At 38.2% G+C, this 21,005-nt stretch overlaps 1 protein-coding gene across 3 annotated transcripts in view; it reads right to left on the bottom strand.

Moving 5' to 3' along the window:
- The window catches only part of LOC149309854 (thrombospondin type-1 domain-containing protein 7A-like), a 358,854-nt gene that overhangs the window by 33,166 nt on the left and 304,683 nt on the right, over positions 1-21,005 (bottom strand). For all 3 annotated transcript variants that reach the window (XM_089533152.1, XM_089533150.1, XM_089533151.1), the window contains 5 exons: positions 16,906-17,084; positions 9,648-9,781; positions 6,636-6,789; positions 5,791-5,932; positions 4,708-4,823 (listed from right to left, as the gene is read on the bottom strand). In XM_089533152.1, the coding sequence (XP_089389278.1) occupies positions 4,708-4,823; positions 5,791-5,932; positions 6,636-6,789; positions 9,648-9,781; positions 16,906-17,084 (725 nt within the window). The remainder of the gene's footprint in view (positions 1-4,707; positions 4,824-5,790; positions 5,933-6,635; positions 6,790-9,647; positions 9,782-16,905; positions 17,085-21,005) is intronic.

Raw genomic sequence — 21,005 nt, 5'->3', positions numbered from 1 at the left:
GCCAATAGTTCTCCACCTGGCTGTCTGACAAAAGGATACAGATTGAGTCTCCCTTACCCAGAATTCCAAAATCTGAAATATTCCAAAACCCAAAACTTTTTCATGCATGGCTGAGATAGTGGCAGCTTTGCTCTTCGATGGTTCAACGTACACAAACTTTGTTTCATGTAAAAAAATATTTAAATACTATATAAAATTCCACTCAGGCTACATGCATAAGGCATATATGAAACATAAATGAAGTTTGTCTTTAGACCTGGGTCCCATCTCCAAGATAGAGAATGTATATATAAATACAGGTATTCCGAAATTCAAGAACATCCAAAATCCAAAATATTTCTGGTCCCAAGCATTGCACATAAGGAAGACTCAACCTGTATCGTGATATCTCAGTGGGGATGTGCTGGGAAACCTGTAGTCCTCCCGATGTTAAAATCCAATTTGCACTAGCCCTAGTTAGCTTGAACTAGCTTGAAACATGACTGGAGGAACAGGTCATGATGGGAGGTGTAGGACCAAAATTTCCCCACACCCATAAAAGAAAAAAGCTGCTGAGCAGAAATCTGCACAGGGCTTTCAGAGGTGAGATCCCTGCATATAGTTAAGACTCACTGTTCATAAATTCACAATATGTAATAGTTGCCAAAGAATCTGGCAGCACCATTTACATTGTGCTTTGTCTTGAACAAGCAGGGCAGCCAGGAACAGTTCCAAAAAGAATAATTTTATATTCTTTGCTTACGTTATAGGCAGGATAAAATAAAATGGAACTAGCCAAAAAAGAAATGTGGAAGATAAAGCCAAATGTTACATGACAATTTTGGAAAGGTATAAAGGCTCAGTTCCCTCTGATGTAGCAGTTGGTGTAAAAGCTGTTTCATTTGATAGAAGGTAAGGGACTATTCTGTCTTTCCACTGATTAAATCCATGATTACATACTATTTCAACAAAGGTATTCATGCTTCTCAAATGTTCATGTCAAGAGACACACTTGATATCATGTCTCATTAAGCAAGCAATATAATCCAATAGAACCCTATTGCCACCTTCCATTTGGAGCCTTAATCATACATGCATACATATGCATGCATACAGCTACAATTAAGTCCAATTGAAATCAATGGCAAACATCCAAAGACATTTTGTTTCTGCATGATACTTTAAAATGTAAATTGATTCTTGGAGTAATGGGAAACCAATCATTGTTTAAGCATTTCATTCATAAAGAAGGAAATAACTGTCTGCAGTTCTTTTTCTCTCCCTTCTAGTCCGCATCCCACCCTTACCAAACATTCTGTAGGTTTAGTAGGTTTGTATCAGCACAGACCAAGCTGAAAGGGGAACGGCTGCACCCATTGACAAACTTCTCACTTAGTTCACTTTAAAGAGTTTTATTTAACAGCATTTGGGATATCCACTTAGTTATAGATACACTACATTGGAGGTTTTGGTACTATTTTTCACGTCACATCCTATACATACATAAGCATAAATAGTACTACATGTGAGGCAGATTATGTGCCATAGCACAACAGAACTATTATGCAAATATTAGCAGAAATCGAGTTGCACATAGAAAAATACTGTATTTTGTGATTGTGTACTGCAGTTTCGATTTTCTTTACTGTACATTTTGAAATGGTAACTGTCACTGATACAATATTCTGTCTGAGGGTTTGTGGATTGTTGGTGTATATAGATATTTACACTACGTGGTGGAGTAACAATTTGGGTGTTGGACTACAATTCAGGAGATCAGGGTTCAAATCCCCACTCAGCCATGCAAATCCACTGGGCAAGTCACATCCTCTCAGCCTCAAAGGAAGGCAAGGGCAAATCCCCTCTGAACAAAACTTGCCAAGAAAACACTGTGATATTGATCAGAATGGGGATTATAGTCAAGAAATCTGGAGAAAAAAAACAACCCAGGATTGAGAAAGATAGCTATGAAAGAACTAGACAAAATACTGAAGTGTGAAGATATAACACCAAGGTCAGGATCAACCAAGCTATCATATTTCCCACAACTATGTATGAATGTGAGAGCAGGACAGTGAAGAAAAGCGATAGAAAGAAAAAAACATTCATCTGAGATGTGGTACTGGAGAAGAGTGCTGAGGATAGTGTGGATGAAAAGACAAACAGATGGTCCTTAGAGAAGATCAAACCTCAACCTCCCTGGAAGCCAAGATGATTACACTGAGGTGTCATATTTTGGACTTGTCATGAGAAGGCAGGACTCACTAGAAAAGACTATAATGCTGGGAGAGATGAAGGGTGGTAGAAAGAAAGGCAAACTATTATTATCATTATAAAACTTTATTTCTAAAGCACTGTAATTATACACAGTGCTGTACAAAATCAGTAAAATTAAGGAATATATAAAAGCCTGCCCAAGGTGTACACTCTAAAAGTAATAACAATTAGATAGAGAAATAGATAAAATTACAATGTAGGAAAGACTACACACCAGATGAATAGCCTTAATCAAGGAAACCATGGTCCTGAGCCTGCAAGACCTGAGCAGAGCAGTTGAGGGCAGAGGGGCTTGTAGGTGTCTCATTTGTGGGATTATCATAAGTCAAAGTGAACTCTGAGGCAGCTGACAAAAACAACAAGCTTCCCCTTAGGGTTGCCATAAGTCAGAAATGTTTTGAAAGCACATATTAACAATGAGGGGATGCTGGACTGAAGCCTAAGAATGCTTGCTTTCTTCCCCTTACATGATTTTTTCACCATCTTTGCCTAATGTGGACTTCAAAAGCTGGTACAATCCATTTTATGCCTTATGGATGGCCTGATAAAACTATCACAACAATGTATATTTTGGATTTTGTTTTATGATGAGCACAGCTACCCCTGCATTCTTCAGTTACCGGTGTTATTGTTCCCTGGAGCATAATGGCAATGCATCCACTCACTCGCAAACCACAAGAACATGAGTTCAATAACAGCCAGGGGCTCAGGGTCAACTCAACCTGGCATCCTTCCAAGGTCTCTAAAATGAGCACCCAGATTGTTGGTGACAATTAGCTTATACATTGTAAACCACTTAGGGAGTGCTTAAGTGTACTGATAAGCGGTATAGAAATGTACTTGCTATTGCATGCTATTGCTATTGGATCCTACTTGTCTTCTTCTTTCCTCCAAGTGATTGAAAAACTGTATCGTTCTGGGCCATGGTTTGTTGTCCTCGCCATCATGCGTAATTATAAAATACTCTAAGGTGCATTACAGACCGCCCAAAACGGGTGGTCTCGCGCCGCTGTGTTGCTCCGTGAGGGAGCCGCAGCAGCCTAACTGTGCGGCTCCCTCGCAGAGCAAAAAGAAGCCCCAAAATGGTGCTTCTTTCCGCGGCGCAGATATGACGCCACGAGGTTCCAATGGCGCACTTGCAGTGTCATATGCGCCACGTGACATGCGGACACAGCACGTCCGCTATGTAAAGATGGCAGCCCCTGTGTGGAACGGGCGCCGCCATTTTGTGCGCGCTCCGCGCGTATTAGGGTTGGGGCATCAGGAAGTGACACCCCTGTCTAACCCTAGTATGCGCAGAGCGCATACTTTATACCCGTGTGTAACGGGCCTAAGATAACTGATTCTTCTGTTGTCCACTAACAAACTCACGGACTACTGAAACAACAGCTGCACAAAAACGACAGCATCAGCAATACTATTGCTACTATTGTTATTACAACTACTAATTGTTATTATTATTTCTCATCCACTTCTCCTTTAGGCTTGAGGAGGGTTACAGCATAGATTAAAATGCAATATACAGTGAGCCCTTGGTATCCACTGGAGTTTGGTTCCAGGACCTCCCGTGGATACCAATATACTCATGTTCCATTAAATACAATGGCATAGTAAAATGATGTACCTTATATAAAATGGCAAAATCAAGGTTTGGTTTTTGAAATGTATGTATTTTTAAAAATATTTTGAAACAGTGGATGTTTGAATCCATAGATACAGAGGGCTGACTGTATAACTAAACACATGCAACCATTTAAAAATATCAATTAAAATATATAAAGAGAGAGTTAAGATGACCATTACATATTAAAATCAGCAAAACTGAGAAGGACTCATAGCAGATAATTCTGCTATTGATACAATGCAAAATAAACAGAAATAAAATCATCCGCTAGGTAAGGATTCATTTTCCAAGCACACTTATGTAAAACACTGTACTTCTTTGTCAATCATATAGTTTTCCCCTCTCCAATATTATTACAGGGATACCTTACTTTAACAATCTGAGCCTGAAAAACTGGTATGAACTCAATGTGCTAGGAAAATTAGAAGGACATACTAACTCAAATGATGCTGGCAGATGTCCAAGGCACTACAAAGGAATCACTTCCAATTAGAATGATGATTAACATTCTGATTAAGATTTATTATACTTATTCACCTTGATTGCTTATTGTTCCCAAACCATTACTTTCAGGAGATAAAAGAAAAATTAGCATACCTTTGTGGTTGCACACTTAAGCAAACGGAAGAAATTAAATGACAAATATCACTGATTGTTGCACAGGCTCATTTATGAGGTACTTAACGGTCCTTGAATAGCACTGGGAAACATCTGTCGGAGGACTCATGATTCTGCAAGGCGGCAGTTGACTTGGTCTGAACAAAAGCGGTTAAGGATGGTGTGTATTTTTTCAGCAAAGCTAGAAAAATGAAAAAGCATCCACCTACCTCTTCACAGTACCTCAGGTCAACTGACTTGCCATCACTACGAACACAATCAAGCATTCTTGTTTTGATCCCATTACCACAGACAGCTTTCTCACTTAGCTGACATGTACTCCAGTCTAGAAGGAAAGGAAACAAAATAGAACTGGAAGCTAGTAACAGAGGATTTCCTTCACTAGATTAGACCCACAATACATGAAAATGTAATCCTCCAAATTAATCCTTTATTCCATCCATTTAAAATAAAAAATAAATTACAATTATCTTCTCATATCAGCCTGCTGAGAAACCACAACCAACAACCAACAGACTAAATCCAATTGCTAGTCCCAACTAGAGAAGACCCACTGAATCAAAAGAAACTTGATAAACTGACACATAAATCTGTTCTAATTGGAACTAGTAATTGGATTTAGGTAAATAACTGTAACAGAGTTCAAGTCCCAACTGAGTTCAGTCAGGTCTACTTGTAACCAAAGTGTCCACAGAATTGTAGACCACAAGAACAATCTTCTGCATGTTTACTTAGAAGTAAGTCCAACTGTGTTCAGTGGGGTTTTCTGCATTCTTAGCATGAAAAGCCTAAATGACAGTTCTAAAACATAAAAATTAATGGAATGAAAAGGTTTGCACTACATTTAAACAATCTTGTGCACTCCCAGAAATTTTGGATTATAATTCCCACAACCTTTGACTATTTGTCATGCTGTTTAGAACTTATGGATGCTGTGGTCCAAAACGTGGAGCTGCAGCCCAGAACATACAGACATCACAAGGTTGCCTCAAACCTGCAAGCATCTCCACAGCCAAAATTGCATCATACATACAAAAGAGGCAGGCTTGGAAGAACCATGAAGTGTGCAGATTTGTTCCCCTAAACTGGGCAATCCAGTTATCCCAATGAGGAGTGAGCATGCTCAGTGACAACAGAATGCTAGATGAATGTTGGGGAGGTGAGGGAACCAAAATGGAGGATAGGATCAAGCACCCAGAAATAGGGAGTGGTTGTCTGGCTAAAACTCTGAACACAAGCATTCAAGTGCACTACTCATTTACAGCCTAGTCATCTTTAAGTAAAACGAGTACCTGTCACATTGTATTCATAGTGGTAACAATTTTTGTTCAGACTGCAAGTTTCTGTCTCCATAGCTGGAGGGCAGGCCTTTCCTTCTTGAGGTTGCCTCATAACTTCTGCTCTCCGTTCCCTCACACTGCTTCCATTACATGGCTGAGAAAGGAAACCACAGATTATTTTATTTTGATATATATTATCTACCATCCTTAGCCCTGTGCAATGTGGTGGTTAAAGTACTGGAATAAATTAAGAGGGATGAAATTTCCACTCAGACAGTAATCTCAGGCTGTTAACTTTCTTTGAAGATTAACCTCTCACAGTGGAAGTAAAATACATGCAGAATAAATAGAATAAATATACAATATACTGTAAAATGTATTTTAAAGAAATACAATTATTGGAAAATAAATAAGGCTGGATCTTAGCTATGCTTGTTGTAAAGCCACTAAATATGATAAGATTTAGATGAGCCATGATTAATTTAAGTCCTGGGGATTTCAATAGCTAACAAGAGATAGAATGTATATCTGAAGACCTAGCAAAAATAACCGAAGACCTAGCAAAAATAAAACCCAAACAAGAAATGGGTTTCTCAAGTGTTGAACAATTTCAACAAGGTGAATCTTGAGGTCCTTTTTAAATTATACCGAAAATCTTTAAATAGAGGTAGAGAGCTCTCCCCCTACATTCACTGTTTTCCTTCTCCTAAGACAATATTTGTCCTCTGTCTTATTAAGTAACTATTCCTTTGTAAAATAATTGATGTTCAAGACATTAGAACTATATGCTACCAAGTACATTCTGACATCCTTCAGTTCCATCAGTGTGGGTTTTGGATATTTCTAAACTGCCTTACCAATGAACATCTAGACCACTGGCCCCATTCTGACATGACACAGTCCTCTGGACAAGGCAGTGTACATTTTCTAGCACCAATAGGCAACTCTTCTTGGTCACATAAGTAGTCTTCAACAACATCTGAAGGACCATCCATAGTGTTATGCATACATCTGGAAAACCAAAGTGTACACTAAAATGAATGTGGGGCAAATGTTTAAAATGCTATTCATAACAAGACAGATGTAGAAACACTGTTCTTTGCATACAGTTTAGAAACCAGTATCAATATCCACAGAATTTTACAATGTAAGCAAAATAAATAACAAAAGACTGTGCAAAAACTTTCATAATCTTATTCAAAAGGGGAAAACCATGTGAACTTATTTCTTCTTGCATGCAGGTATGAAATAAGTAAACATCTGCAACACTGTGGTTCAGGCAACCTTAAAGAGCAGTCTCTATCCTACAACAACCTTTTGATGAGCTTGCAGTAAGCTTTTGAATATAGAACTGCATTCTATCATGTCAAATTCATGGTGTGACTTTTATAGTGCAATAACCCGGCCTCACTGAAGGGACAGAGGAAGAGTAATCAGATATTATTATCTTCCATTTATAATCTTCTGTGTTGTCCCATGGCTTCTCCTGTTTTCTTAGTACAGAAACTCCACTGGAGAAAGACAGGTGGGATAACTCTATAGTATCTTTTGTAACACTAGCAGCAATCTGCCTGGAAGTATCATTTGCCTCTCAAGTTTAGCTTTGTCTACACTGACTAACTATCACTTTCCAGCGTCTGTGGAAAAGGTTTTAGCTTCACATCACTATCATCCATTTACCATCCCAATCTTTTAACTAGTGAGGCAGAGGACTGAACATGGCATCTTCACCATGCAAACCATGTACACTGCCATGGAGTTAACAGAATACAGCTCCATGGATTGGGACTTGGATGACAATACTAAGGCCTGTTATAGACTGCCAAAATAAAGCTGCTTCGGGTCTCTTTGGAGGTATGCTATTTAAATGATGCATGGGTCCTAAGAGTCCGGAGGTCGCGCCAAAGCCACACTCCATTCCTAAGCACTGGAGTGCAGCTTTGGTGCAGCTTCCGGATGCTTAGGATGCATGCATCATTTAAATAGCATACCTCCAAAGAGACCTGAAGCAGCTTTATTTTGGCAGTCTGTAACAGGCTTAAGCCTTTCATTCTTTCTTCTTATACTTAAAAATAAATGATAGCATCATATTGGCACGAAGTACGGTAGTGATTTCCTCCATTCCATATTATAATGGGTTAGTCTAATTAAATCTGGAACCAATCCAGCATTTTTAATATAATGTTTAATTGGGCATTTCTTATACTGATCTGAATCTTTGTCATTCAATCACAATTCAATCTTTTAGCCACTGCACCACACTAGCTCCCAGTACCTGCCCAAAAACATCTAAATACAATGAATGGGGTCCAGACACACTGAGCCATACTTACAACAGACCCATTGAAAGGTTTATCCATAAATAGCTTAAGTCTTATTAATTTCAACAGTTGCACTATTACTATCACTGAGTTTGAATCCAACCTAATATTAGTACTTTACATTGTTACTGTCACTGATGTCATTGTGTGTCTTCAAGTCATTTCCAACTCATGGAGTCTTTGAGGGGATTAATGCTTTTCTTGGCAAGACTTATTCAGAAGAGATTGCCTTTTTCTAAGGCTGTAAGAGGGTGACTTACCCATGGTCCCTCAGTGGGGATTAAAACCCTGGTGTCCCAGAGTCCCAGTCCAAAACTCAAACTACTGCACCACAGTGGCTGTTCCAAGTACTTAGGAAATTACTTCTAGCATATAAGCAAAAGCACTGTACACATCCCTTGTTTAAGTAAACCTAGAAGGACTTGATGTTAACATTAATTCAACAATGGAACCAATTCTCAAGAAAGTTAAGAGATTCTCCTTGATGGAGCTCTTTAAGCAGAGGCTAGACATTAGTTGAGCACATTCTAGCTGTAAATTTCCACCATCAAGCAGACAGCTGGAGAAGACAGCTTATAAAATCTCAAGTGGACTGGATCCAGACACAGCCAACATAGACCAACTGAGATTATCAGCACTTGACCAACTCAAGTTCTCTTATTTCAACTGGACCACTCTTAGTATGCCTAAGCCTGGATTTATCCATCTGAGATGTTCCTTTCTGTATTGAAATACCCATGGTACTATAAGACGTAAATCAAAGTGCCTCTTTATCTTAGGACTTTACAGAACTATTTCAATAAAAAAAAATACTCAGCCCGTAGTAAAGTGGTACTCGCACTGCCATAGAATGTTTCATCACTTGATACAGTGACATTGTTTCGTATTTAATTATTTTTGTTTTAAGTGAGTTTTTAAAAAAGAAACACTGACCTTCAATTTAAAAAGATCCAGTAACAATAATAAAAAAACAAGACTCAAAAGGGCAGCAAGATTTTTAAAAGCAGATAAAAACAACCAATGTGATTAATATTGTTATGAAGTTTGAACAGTGCAAATAATAATGGGAACTGCCTGATGAAAGAAATAAAAGGATCCCTCAGTGGCCTGTTGAGTTATCAATCAGCACAGAGGAGGGCGCGTAGCTATTAGCATTACTCATATTAGAAAGGCAGGGGACGGTTATGAGATTCTGATTTGTCAAAAAATTAACTTTCACAGCTCTGCCTCTGTTCAGAAAAACAGCAACAACAAAAATAGTCCATGTCTTTCAGGAAGATCTCTCTTCCATGTTTAAGATCCCTTTGCCAGCCTACACAGCAGGCTAAGCCAAAACACAATAGAAATGCAGTGATGATCTCAGGCCTCCAAAATCACTCCTAGAAGCCAACATGTTGGTTCAAGATCGAATGGGCCAAAATTTCCCTGGTACACAAAGGAAGCATTTCAAATAGTGCTGCTTTAATATAAGGATGATTTAATACAAAGTTCTGCTCTTCAATTCTCCTTCTCAGTTCAAAATGATTTTGTGAACAGTTTTTAGCTCACCTCACTTTTCTGGTTTCCACACCTTCACCACAATTCTCCTTTGAGTCCACATTAGTCACTTTGCATACACTCCAGGGTTCAGGGACTCCAATGTACTGACTGCAGTCACTGTGGCATGGGACCACCTCATATACCTGGAAAATGCACACACAAAAGATTATCCTATTCCATGTTTAAGCACAGCTGGAACAAATGGAATCAGTAGTAACACTGTTGCCTTTATTTACTATAGAAAAGAGTTTACAGTACTTGCAGTTAAAGCAAAAGGACAAAATTGCATTTGTTGCGAAAGTTAGGAATCATGCATTTGTAATCAGCATTAGCAAATGTGTGTGTGTGTGTGTGTGTAAACTGAAGCCATTCAGTAAAGCCTGCTTTTGTTCAATCTTCATTCAGGTGCACTTTTAACTCTGCTAGGACATGACTGTTTGATTTCTTTCTGACTCACAGTCAAATCAGAGTTCCACTTGCTACATACCTCTGCTATTTAAGAAGCCATGAATTTTCTGCAGACAATATATTAAGTTGTCTGTTATCCATCACAACCAGAAATTCTTGGATTTAGGATTCTAGGTTTTTACCACCTGATAACCAGGTGGGAAATCAGAGGCAATTTGGTATATGCTATGTATTCCAGTAATGACAGCTGTTTTTATTCAAAAAGATAGGCCTGTATTGGATAAGGAGAATGATCCAACAGTGGACTAAAAGGAGGTATTGCATTGTTGATCAGGGATTGCATCTCCTCATCAGCAACTGAGACCATAGCTTCCCCAAAGAGCCCACCATAACTCCTGGCCCTCTACTCCATTTTCATGTGTTCCCAAATCAACTTGAGAAGTTGAGTATGTGTAGTAGTGAGCACCACTTTCACTTGCTCTTTCCCTTGTAATCTCTTCTGCTCACCTGCTCCTTCTTTCTTGCTGCCCTAGCCATTCACCTACTCTCCCCCTGGGCAGAGTTGAGTGAGAACTTGGCCTGTTTAAAGAGGGGGATGACCAGTTCTCAAAATCCTGAGGCAGTCCTGAGGCTTTCTGTAAAATAGTTGAGATACTTTACACACACATTTGCCATCCTTCTCACATGACCGGGAAGGACTGACAGCTAGCACTCATCTGAATTTATTGTGGATCATTCTCATCTATGTGTCAAACCTTGTAATAACTGGTGGCAACAAAGATATAATTAGGAGATTTTTTTAAAAACCTGCTCTGTATTTTTATCCATGTTGACTCCCATTACCACTGCTGATACAATGAAGCCCATGATTATTGAATACACAAAAGCATTGTAAGTTAACACACATATAGTGTCAAGGACAGGTTACAGGCAAAGGCAAACACTGCACACATTAGAGAATTGTATCTGGAAGCATGCTGGGATGCTGGACATCTGTTTTGCTGATGCTTACCTGAGCCTGAGGCAGGAGTTGGCCATGAATGCAAGGGCATAAGCAAAGGTAAATAAAAACAATAGTTAGGAAGCAAGAGTGATATTCAAAAACAGACACACTGCTTCAAAGCATTAAACTGATCTTCTCAGGAAGCCATGATCTTTGCAAAATATAAGATAATTCTTTTGTTTATTCATTTGGATATTCACATTCTAGGAAGTCACTTCTTAAAGCATGGTTGGGAAACTTGTGGCTCTCCCGATGATGAAGCTACTGGAAGCTGGGAGTCCAATATCTTGATGACCACATATTCCCGACTCTGTCTTAAAGTTCCCTTGCAAAAGGTCTCTTACAAATATATAGTGGGCTCTGACCATGCTTGTTTGTAGCTCAGGATGAAATTGTTGTTGTTGTGTGCCTTTAAATTGTTTCTGACATATGGTGAACGTAAGGTGACCCTATCATGGGATTTTCTGGGCAAGATTAAATGCTCATTTTCTGTTTCGTGATAGCACTGATTGTTTAGAATTTCCTAGTGGCAGGTTATATTTTCATCTGATTTAGGACAGGAGGGAACAACCAGTTTTATTTGCTTTCTGAAAACAAGATAATAGGAGAAAAGACTGTAGGCCTCATTTCCAATGATCTTTCCCCCACTTCAGTTCAGAACATGCTTATTCCATGTTTGGTATCGTAAATGTCAATGAGTTGGAAACAAATTGGGCAGAAGTAAATGCATTTTCTTGGTTTTCTTCCCATGGCAGTCTTCCCCAGTTCCTGCTAATGCTACACAGAGGGTTGGAGGACCCCAGTGAATGAACTTAACTGTGATAAAGAGGAGGCGGGAGCCCTGGAGATAGGACAGAAGCATCTTCCATGAAGTGCTGCTATTGAGCCATCCCCATCCACTGAAAGCAGATGTTAGGCTTTCTCCTTCCGAATAGCTTGTTCCTTAGGTGAATGACATATTCTAAGCTCATGCTGCAACATGATTGTATTTACATGTGTCTACAGCAGAAATAAGACATCCGAGTACAGACAGCTCTGTACATCTATCTTTAGTGGATACAGTACAGATGTCTGGATACAGACAGGTCTGTACTATCAAAGAAACTTCTTTGATAGTAAATTTCTTTTAGTATCTGTAGCATGTAAGTGTTTTTCTTTTCCCCCAATCACTTTTGTGTAGTACAGACAAAACTTCAAAGACAAGTGCTTTAAAAGATTCCAAGGGTGACAGAGGTAGAATAGTATCAAATAAAGAGCAACTACTGGGAAACAGAAAGAGTGTCTCCAGCTATAGATCTCCAGCTACAGCTACACGTCTTGCAGAAACATCAAAGTAAGATTGTACCAAATATCTAATCGGGATTATATAATTCTGTAGAAATTTGTTTTTTCCTTGTCAGAGGTCTAGCTAAACTAAAACAAATTCTTTGTGTAAACTAGTTTATATATCTATTATTGACTAAGGTTTAGTGGTCTAGTGCAGATTTGCCCCATTCTTTGAGTGTAAGTAAAGGTATGGGAGTGATATATTTTAAAATAAATGTATTGCTTGATTTGCCTATAAACTATTTTACATCCCGCATGATTTTTTAGTTCTTTTAAAGTTCTTGTCCATTTACCTAAGACAATATTTATACGTTACTGGTATATATTTTACTGGTGTTTGTTGAAATTTCTATGGCTTTTCTATAGTTTCCTTGATTAGAAGACTTATGCTTGGGAAATTATATTTTGCTGAACTCCTTTCCTGCACTTTCTGGATTTTTTGCTGTTTTTTTTTTGGGGGGGGGGGGAGGGGATTTCAATTTTTTTATTATTGAGGAAAAAGTTCTGATTTCAATTTTGTGAACTCCAATTCTCATTTCACTTTACCCATTGGATTAATCTTTTCTCTACCTCCCACCACTCCCTTGTTGCTTGGGACATGTAATAATCCTTTGCTACCAGAAACAAAACATTGGCCTGTTACAGACTGCCAAAATAAAGCTGCTTCGGGTCTCTTTGGAGGTATGCTGTTTAAATGATGCATGCATCCTAAGAGTCCGGAAGCTGCACCAGAGCTGCACTCCAGTGCTTAAGAATGGAGTGTGGCTTTGGCATGACCTCTGGACTCTTAGGACCCATGCATCATTTAAATAGCATACCTCCAAAGAGACCCGAAGCAGCTTTATTTTGGCAGTCTGTAACAGGCCAGTATTTTGTTAAGAAACAAAAGGCACAATCAGCAAATGCTCAATATATATCAATTTTTACTATCTATGTATCTATCTATCTATCTATCTATCTATCTATCTATCTATCTATCTATCTATCTATCTAGCTATCTAGCCAGCTAGCTAGCTAGCTAGCTAGCTAGCTATCTATCTAGTAAAAATTGATCCTCAGGTCTGTTTAATTTTCTAATCCTTGCATTTATGTTTGAATTTTTTTTAAAGTGTTGTCCGTGCACCACTTTTATTGCAAACACAGATTGGTAGTCAGTTTCTGATATTAAACTGGAGATAAGGTACAGATTAATGACATAGCCCCAGGCAGTGGTCAGGTCACTAGTGCAGACTGCATGTGCGGCATTTCTCCACATATAGATTTAGTATATAGTGTATTAAATATCAGAGAATACAACCTGTATGATTTCAGCTCAGAGCACCCTTCCACACAGTGGGCAGGTTATTACTGCACTGCTTTGTTTTTCAAATTGCTCTTGCTACTTTATCCAAGCTAACCGTTTCTTTGTATGACCTGCTACTACTACTCCTTTCTAAAGACAGCATCACCAGGCCAAAGTGTCAAGGACCCCACTCCATTCCTAAAATGAGGTGAGATGTGGTGTTTGCATAAGGGGTTATTCAGAGGGTGTAAATAATCCCGGTAGAACATGGGTTGAATCTGTGTTGTTCACATTAATTTTGAATGCATCTGATTAAGTTTTATTTGGGAAGGGTTGCCAAAAACCTCACAAAACTTGGGATAATCTATCTCAGGGTTTTTTGGTTTTGTTTTTTTAGTTTTCCTGACAGATTCACATTGTCAGATGTGTGAATAACTGATGCAGACCCAGGGTAAACTGGGATAAAACTCTGCATGTCTTGAACAGTGCTGACACATGCAACCAACAGAACTTGCATAGATGCGCACAAGTGCAGTTCTAATAAAAAACAGTGTGAACAACTAATCGGGAATGTGTGTGATTATTTACATAGTTGTGTTGCAAACCAAAGTGTGTGAATAACCCTCAAGAGGAAAGAGATTTAGGTGAATGGATGGATGGGGATCTTCTAGTAACTGAAGCCAGGGCCTGGATTAAATCCAATTGTGTGGATTTTTGTATTCTGTTTCTTGCTACACTGTGTGTGCACATGTGCGTGAAACATGTATGCCTAGTTTTGATTCACACAAAAACCTGTAGCTCATTCAAAAGAAAGGGTCGAGTCTCCCTTATCTGGCATTCTGAAATATGAAATATTCCAAAAATCAAAACTTTTTTTGGAGTGGCTGAGACAGTGACATCTTTGTTCTCTGGTTTCACACACAAAATTATTAAAAAATATGTGTAAAATTACTTTCCGGCTATGTATATAAGGTATATATGCAATGCAACTTAAATGAGTATTTGTGTTTAGACTTGGGTCCCATCTCCAGGATATCTCATTATGTACATATATGCAAATACAGGTATCCAAATACAGTAAATAAATAAATAAATCCAAAATCTGACACAACTCTGGTCCCAAGCATTTAGGATAAGGGAAACTCAGCCTGTACAAACATTACTGTGATTATTCTTAACTGAGGGTTTGCACTGTTTGTCATTCTGGCCCTTATCCCACCCCCTCTTTACTGAAACCATTTTTTTATTTTATCAGTGAGTTGTAGCTATGCTTTGTACCCATTTATATATGTTAATTTCTTTTTGCAAATAAATATCCACTTTACCATCCTACATGACCAGATGAAAACCCTACCTCCATCTATATCTACACCCACCAGACTTGCAACAAATGGTACTAAATTTGCCACTATAAATAAATAAGTATAAATTTAGGAAGAAGAAGCATTTATTGATTGAAAATTCTTGCACATCTGTCTTATGACAGTGAAAAACTGATGTGATTGTTCAGATGAACCCTTCCAATGAGAAAACTAAATCTAGAAATCCAACAAACACCATATTAACTACCATGAGAGGGCAGCATTGCTGTAGTTATAAACCACACAATCCTTGGAATAAAGCTAGCTTGATCCATCTAATAATATGACAGCTAAAGAGGAGTAGGTATATTTTGAAGAACTCTGGATTAGTCAGAAAGCAGAAGACTTCCATTAAAATATTTTACCTCCATGTTTGAATACCTTCCCTTATTAAACCTAGGCTTCATGCTCACTTGTGTTTGGTGTTAAATTGGATTACAAATTTGGTTTATTAGCTTTAGTTTAACACTTATTATGTTCTAAAGTAGAACTAATTACATCCTCTTAAGTGGAAAATCAAATCAGCAGGCCATTTCCTTCTGTGCCTGCAAAATGTCAACATGATGGCATTTAGGAAATGTACATCTTATTCAAGAATGGCAGACAGTTACTCTCTTTATACCCCTTCTCTCATACATTAAAGGGAATTTATGGAAATGAAAACTTGCTGTTTTCTTTGCTGGAGAAAAGAAACAGATTAAATCAAAATTCAAAATGGAAATAAATCTAGTCTAAAACACACAATACTGCCTTTCTTCTACTGTTTAATTATTTGAAATAGGAGCAAGACTGCGTGGACTTAGTGGATCCAGTGTTGTAATGTTTCAAAGCAGGCTCACTGAAATCCATGGGTCAAGTTAGTCATGACGGATTTAAGACTGATCAATTTCATTGGGTCTGCTCTCAGCATGACTAAGGATGGATCAAGCCCAGATCTTATTTAACATCTGCTAGAGGTTCATCCCAGCACTATAATCTCCTGTGACTGATTCTAGTCTACTTCTAACATTTACTTCAATGGAGAAGGGGGGACTTTCCCCCATCTCCATTGTTTAGTTTTGACCAAAATGTATGAAAGACAATTTCCCTGGAATACTAATGAACCAGTATAGAGTATGGCTGTCACTTACTTGAAAGAAATCTTAGCATGATTGATGAGGTTTAATCCAGTAATCAATTAAATCTGCATATGATTAAAATAGTGTAGATTGCTGAAAGGACAAAAGCCTTCTCTTTAGATGGGACCTCTCTATGTCACAAGAAGACCAGAACTGGAAAAGTAACTTTTGGATGACAACTCCACACACTCCCTACAGCCACCTTGACTAGAGGTGATCCAATCCATCAAGTAATTTTTCCAAGCTGTCATCTGAATTCAAAGAGAAACAGTAATTTCCAGCTGAATTCTCATACGCCAAAAAGTAACTTTTCCAATATCTGTAGAAGACATGTTATCTTCTGCATGACAGTGAAGGACTGTTTTAACGTGATGGCTGCCATCTGCAGTTTTTAGAATATTTATATTTGTAACAATTTTTCAAAATTAAAAATATGTGTTGCTCATTTAGGGACGTTGTAGCTGATTTTAAAGGATGTTAATAAATGAATGTGAACAATTAAATATTACCGCTCCAACATAAACTCACAAGGATTCCACATGTTATGAAGGCAATAGGTTAAAGAGACATTCAAGTCAGTTCCTGAACAGATACAAAGAAATCAAAGTGACAAAGACTGGATGAACTAGTTATTATTATTTTTTTCCTTTCTTAGATCTTCATGTATTTTGATGCTTGTGTCTTACATTAGGTATTTATAAGGAAAAGCTTAGTTCTTATTAATTACAGCTCTGAAGAAAGGAACACTGATGATGGAATAGGAAAATACCTGATTGACATGATCCAACTTAGGGCAGGGTCTTCCACCATTGTAGGGCTTCTCCCGGAGCCATTTAGACCTGACTTTAACTCCACTGCCACATGATTTACTACATCGAGACCAGTTGGACCATTCACTGAGCTTGCAGTCTGAAGGGCAAGGAATGATGCAGGCTTCCTCGATGTATCCTGGGTGAAGAAAAGTGAAAGCACAAACTCAGAACACAGGAAGAACCAAACTGGATCAAATCAAAGATTCATCTCATTCAAAAGTGACAAAACACTTTCAGTATAATTCAGTTCAATTTCAGAAACGTTTTTAGCATTCCAATGGGTGTGTGGGGTTGAAAGCAAAAGACTAAGATCAAAAAGAGACAGCATATTTTTCATCTTAAGCTTATTCCCAGCAACTAAGCTTTACGGTGGAAAATTTCAATTTTAAAGAATGGAAGAAAAACATAAAAAGCTCAGAAATCCCCAGAGTGGTATCATGGAGAAAGACTGAGAGTGATCTGGGGAAATTAAGACTGACTGGGACCCAAAAGAATAAATTTTGGACCCAAGACCTGAGTCTCCCCACTCCCACACAGAGGCTACACAGATTTTCCTAGAAGGTGACAAACAGGACATAGGGGTAACTGCCCACTTTTCTGCCCAATAACTGGTATTCAGAGGCACACTGCTGCCAAATATGCAGGTTCTACTCCACTGATTACAACTATTGATAAGACTAACCTCCACACATTTGGCTTCTCCTCATTACACATGCCTAAACTGGTGGCTATAATCACTACCTTGTTGGTAGCAAATAATTTTGCTAAATGGGCTGGAGAACTTAACATTTTTCAGATGTTTGGGACCACAAATCTCACAACCCCTTACCATTTACTATGCTGGGATGTGTCAATGGCAGATGTAAACCAAAAAATCTAGAAGACCAAAGATTTCTCCCATCCATGCCATAACTGAATTAAGCAATGCCAATGTCAATGCTATGTTTGGACTGTCCTCAATATCACCAATCCTTTTCTCCCAAAACTAGGACCCAAAATGGCTTACAGTCTAAAAACTTACAATTAAAAACTTACAAAAATACAATTAAAAGCTTTCAAAAGTCACAATTAAAATAGAATCAAACTGTTGCAAAATTAAAATAGATCAATTGCTTTAAAACATAATACAATTAAAAAGATAAAAGCACTTAAAACTATAAACTTTAAAACAATACACCACACGTGGGATGTTATTTAAAAGCTTTCTGTTTTATATGCCTGTCTAAAGAAAAAGGTCTTAGCCTGCCGGCAGAAGGACAACAATGAATTCAGTGCATGATCCCAAGTTCTATTACTACAAGAAGTATAAATTCAAAGATACTAATACATGAAGGTGCAAATAAAAATATGCAAACTAAATAAACATAATATTTTTATTAATATACTATACTGAAGGTGTGTGTGTGTGTGGATGTCTGCATGTAGATGTAAAGGGGGTGGGTCCCAAGAGTAAAATGTTTGAGTACACTGGGTTACAAGATTAAAATGATAACTTGACAAGATTCTGTCAATACAGATATTTCCTCAGCTTTAAGCCTGATATTAAAAATTTAACTGAGAAGCTGAGACATGCATCCAGGGACTACACTGAAGCAATACCTGAGCCCACTAGGATCTATGTTCATCAAATATCTACAGTTGAGACTTTCTGACATATATAAAATAACACCAGCCTGCCTCTTGTTATATCATCCTTACAACCTAAACACAATGTCTTTACAACCATTCTGCCATTTCACCCCTCTACAGCTAAACTGAGAGATAGTGGTGGTGCTCACAACATATGTTCACACACCCGCTAAACTAAATGTGCCTGATCCTCTTGAAGCCAGTAAACTTAACACTTTGCACACTACTGAGGCTAAAAAGAGAGAGTGATCGGCTACACCAGTGATCTGCAGATTAACAGCCATCTGCCCCTCCATTCTACACAGAGTAATTGCTTGGAAGAAAATTCAGATGCTTGGCTCTGATTGTCAATGTTTTGAAAGGTGATGATAGTGCTACTAGGGCAAGTGGAGGTCACTCGCTACAATTCTTAGAAAAACTATGTTGGCTTTTCTTTTTTGCCACAGAAGATGGTGTCATAAATATATGTGTGGTATAAAAATATGTGACAATACTCCCCACCAACAGGAAACAAGGGTGGTGAGCACTAACAGAAATGGGGCCAAAACATGGCAACTGAAAAAAGAGAGGGAAATAGCCACATGTTCTGGAGAGGTTGCAGAGGTATCCCCCCACACCCACACATATACAAAATATAGAGGGAAAAAGCCATAGGGGAGAGACACATATACAAAATATGAAGGGAATATCCATAGGGGAGAGAGAAAATGAGGAGAGGGAGGCATGAGAATTGAACATGCTTGGAAGGGTCAGAAAGCTGAGGGTCAGTTAGGAAAGGAAAAGTGTAAATTATGAGGGATGGAGTGGAATGCCTATCATGACATTTCTTACAAATATGGTAGTATTTTTACAACTCCTGAGGCTTGCTGCAAAAATAAAGACAGAGTGCTTCACTTTGACCATTCACACATGTGGTGTGGGAAGAGAAGATGTCACAAACTTTAGTGAGTGGGGAAAAGTTGTGTAAATTTGGTAAACTGTGTAAATATTTGCACCCATGAGAGAATGTGTTTCAAAAGTGTGTAAAAATTTCAGTATAGAAATTAAAGAAAACACTAAGGGTGTATACACACTGCAGAAGCAGTCTGATGCCATTTAAACTGCCATTCCTCTACCCTGTGGAATCCTAGGATTTATAGTTTGATGCAGAATCAAGTTCTTTCACAGACCAGGCTGAATGCCTCACCAAAGTACAAACCCCAGGATTCCACAGGATAGAGTCATGGCAGTTTAAATGGCATCAAACTACTTTAATTCTGAAGTGGGGCTGCACCCTGTCTCCCAATCTGAAACAAAACATGAACAAGAAGGTGAGATTTAGTAGGTGCATAAGAACCAGTATGGTGTAGTGGTTTGAATGATGGACACTGGAAGATTGAGACTTGAATCTCCACTTGGCCTTGGAACCATAGTGGCTGACCTTGCACAAGTCACATTCTTTGAGCTTCAGAGAAGGACAATGTCAAAACCTGCTCTGAACAAATTCTGCGAAGAAAACCCCATGATAAGTCAGAAATAATTTGAAGGCCCACAACAACAATTGTTTTACTAGGTGAGATTTAAAAAAAAAACAAACCCAAAAGCAAACCTTGATTTTGCTATTTTATATAATGGACACCATTTTACTACCCCATTATATATAATGTGACGAGCATCTTCAGATTTTGGTATTCACAAAGAGTCCAGGAATCGACTTCAGTGAATACCAAGGACCCAGTGTACTGCTAATTTTTTAAAAACAAGGGTAGGGAACCTTTGGCTCTGGAAATGTTTAGTCAATAACTCCTATCAACTTCATCCATTATGAGCAACAGTAAGGGACGTGAGTGCTGTATTATAAAACATCTAGAAAGCCACAGGTTTCCCACCCTGATTTAAATAACGATTAGCCCTATTAACTTGGTTTGTTGGAAGGACTGCCTACTTGTACATCAACCTGCCAAAATGTTAAGATATGAGGAGCTCTTCCTTCAACTGACCTTGGCATCTGAGGGTGAGGTATATGGCAAATAGATAGCCCTACCCAATCTGTTGAACAACTCCATTACCATCCCCAGCCAGCTTGGTGCCTGTTTTATTATATTTTATTTCATTTTGGGCACCTAGAAAGTCCACTTTTAAGAAAATTCCTAGGCTTGTAAACAATTTACTTTGTGATCAAAATGGGTTTCTGCTGATTGTAGTTCTTGATTATCTGTAATTGATTTTGATAGAATGGGATTTTTAGTAGTCGCATTTTGCTTTTTAAGGATTACAAAACCACTCATTAAAACTATGCCTTATAGAGTGGCAGAATATACATTCTTAAATAAACAAAGAAGAAAACAAACCAGATCTGTCACACATACACATATTTAAGGTCAGACATGTGGATATTTGCCATTAATTCACATATGGTAGAGGAATAACAAATGTAATTCACATTTTG

Source organism: Sceloporus occidentalis, unplaced genomic scaffold (assembly GCF_023333645.1).
Source record: "Sceloporus occidentalis isolate IW3139 unplaced genomic scaffold, rSceOcc1.0.p SCAF_7, whole genome shotgun sequence".
Taxonomy (NCBI): domain Eukaryota; kingdom Metazoa; phylum Chordata; class Lepidosauria; order Squamata; family Phrynosomatidae; genus Sceloporus; species Sceloporus occidentalis.
Note: the sequence above shows the minus strand (reverse complement) of the source record. Positions and strands in the feature narration are given on the sequence as shown.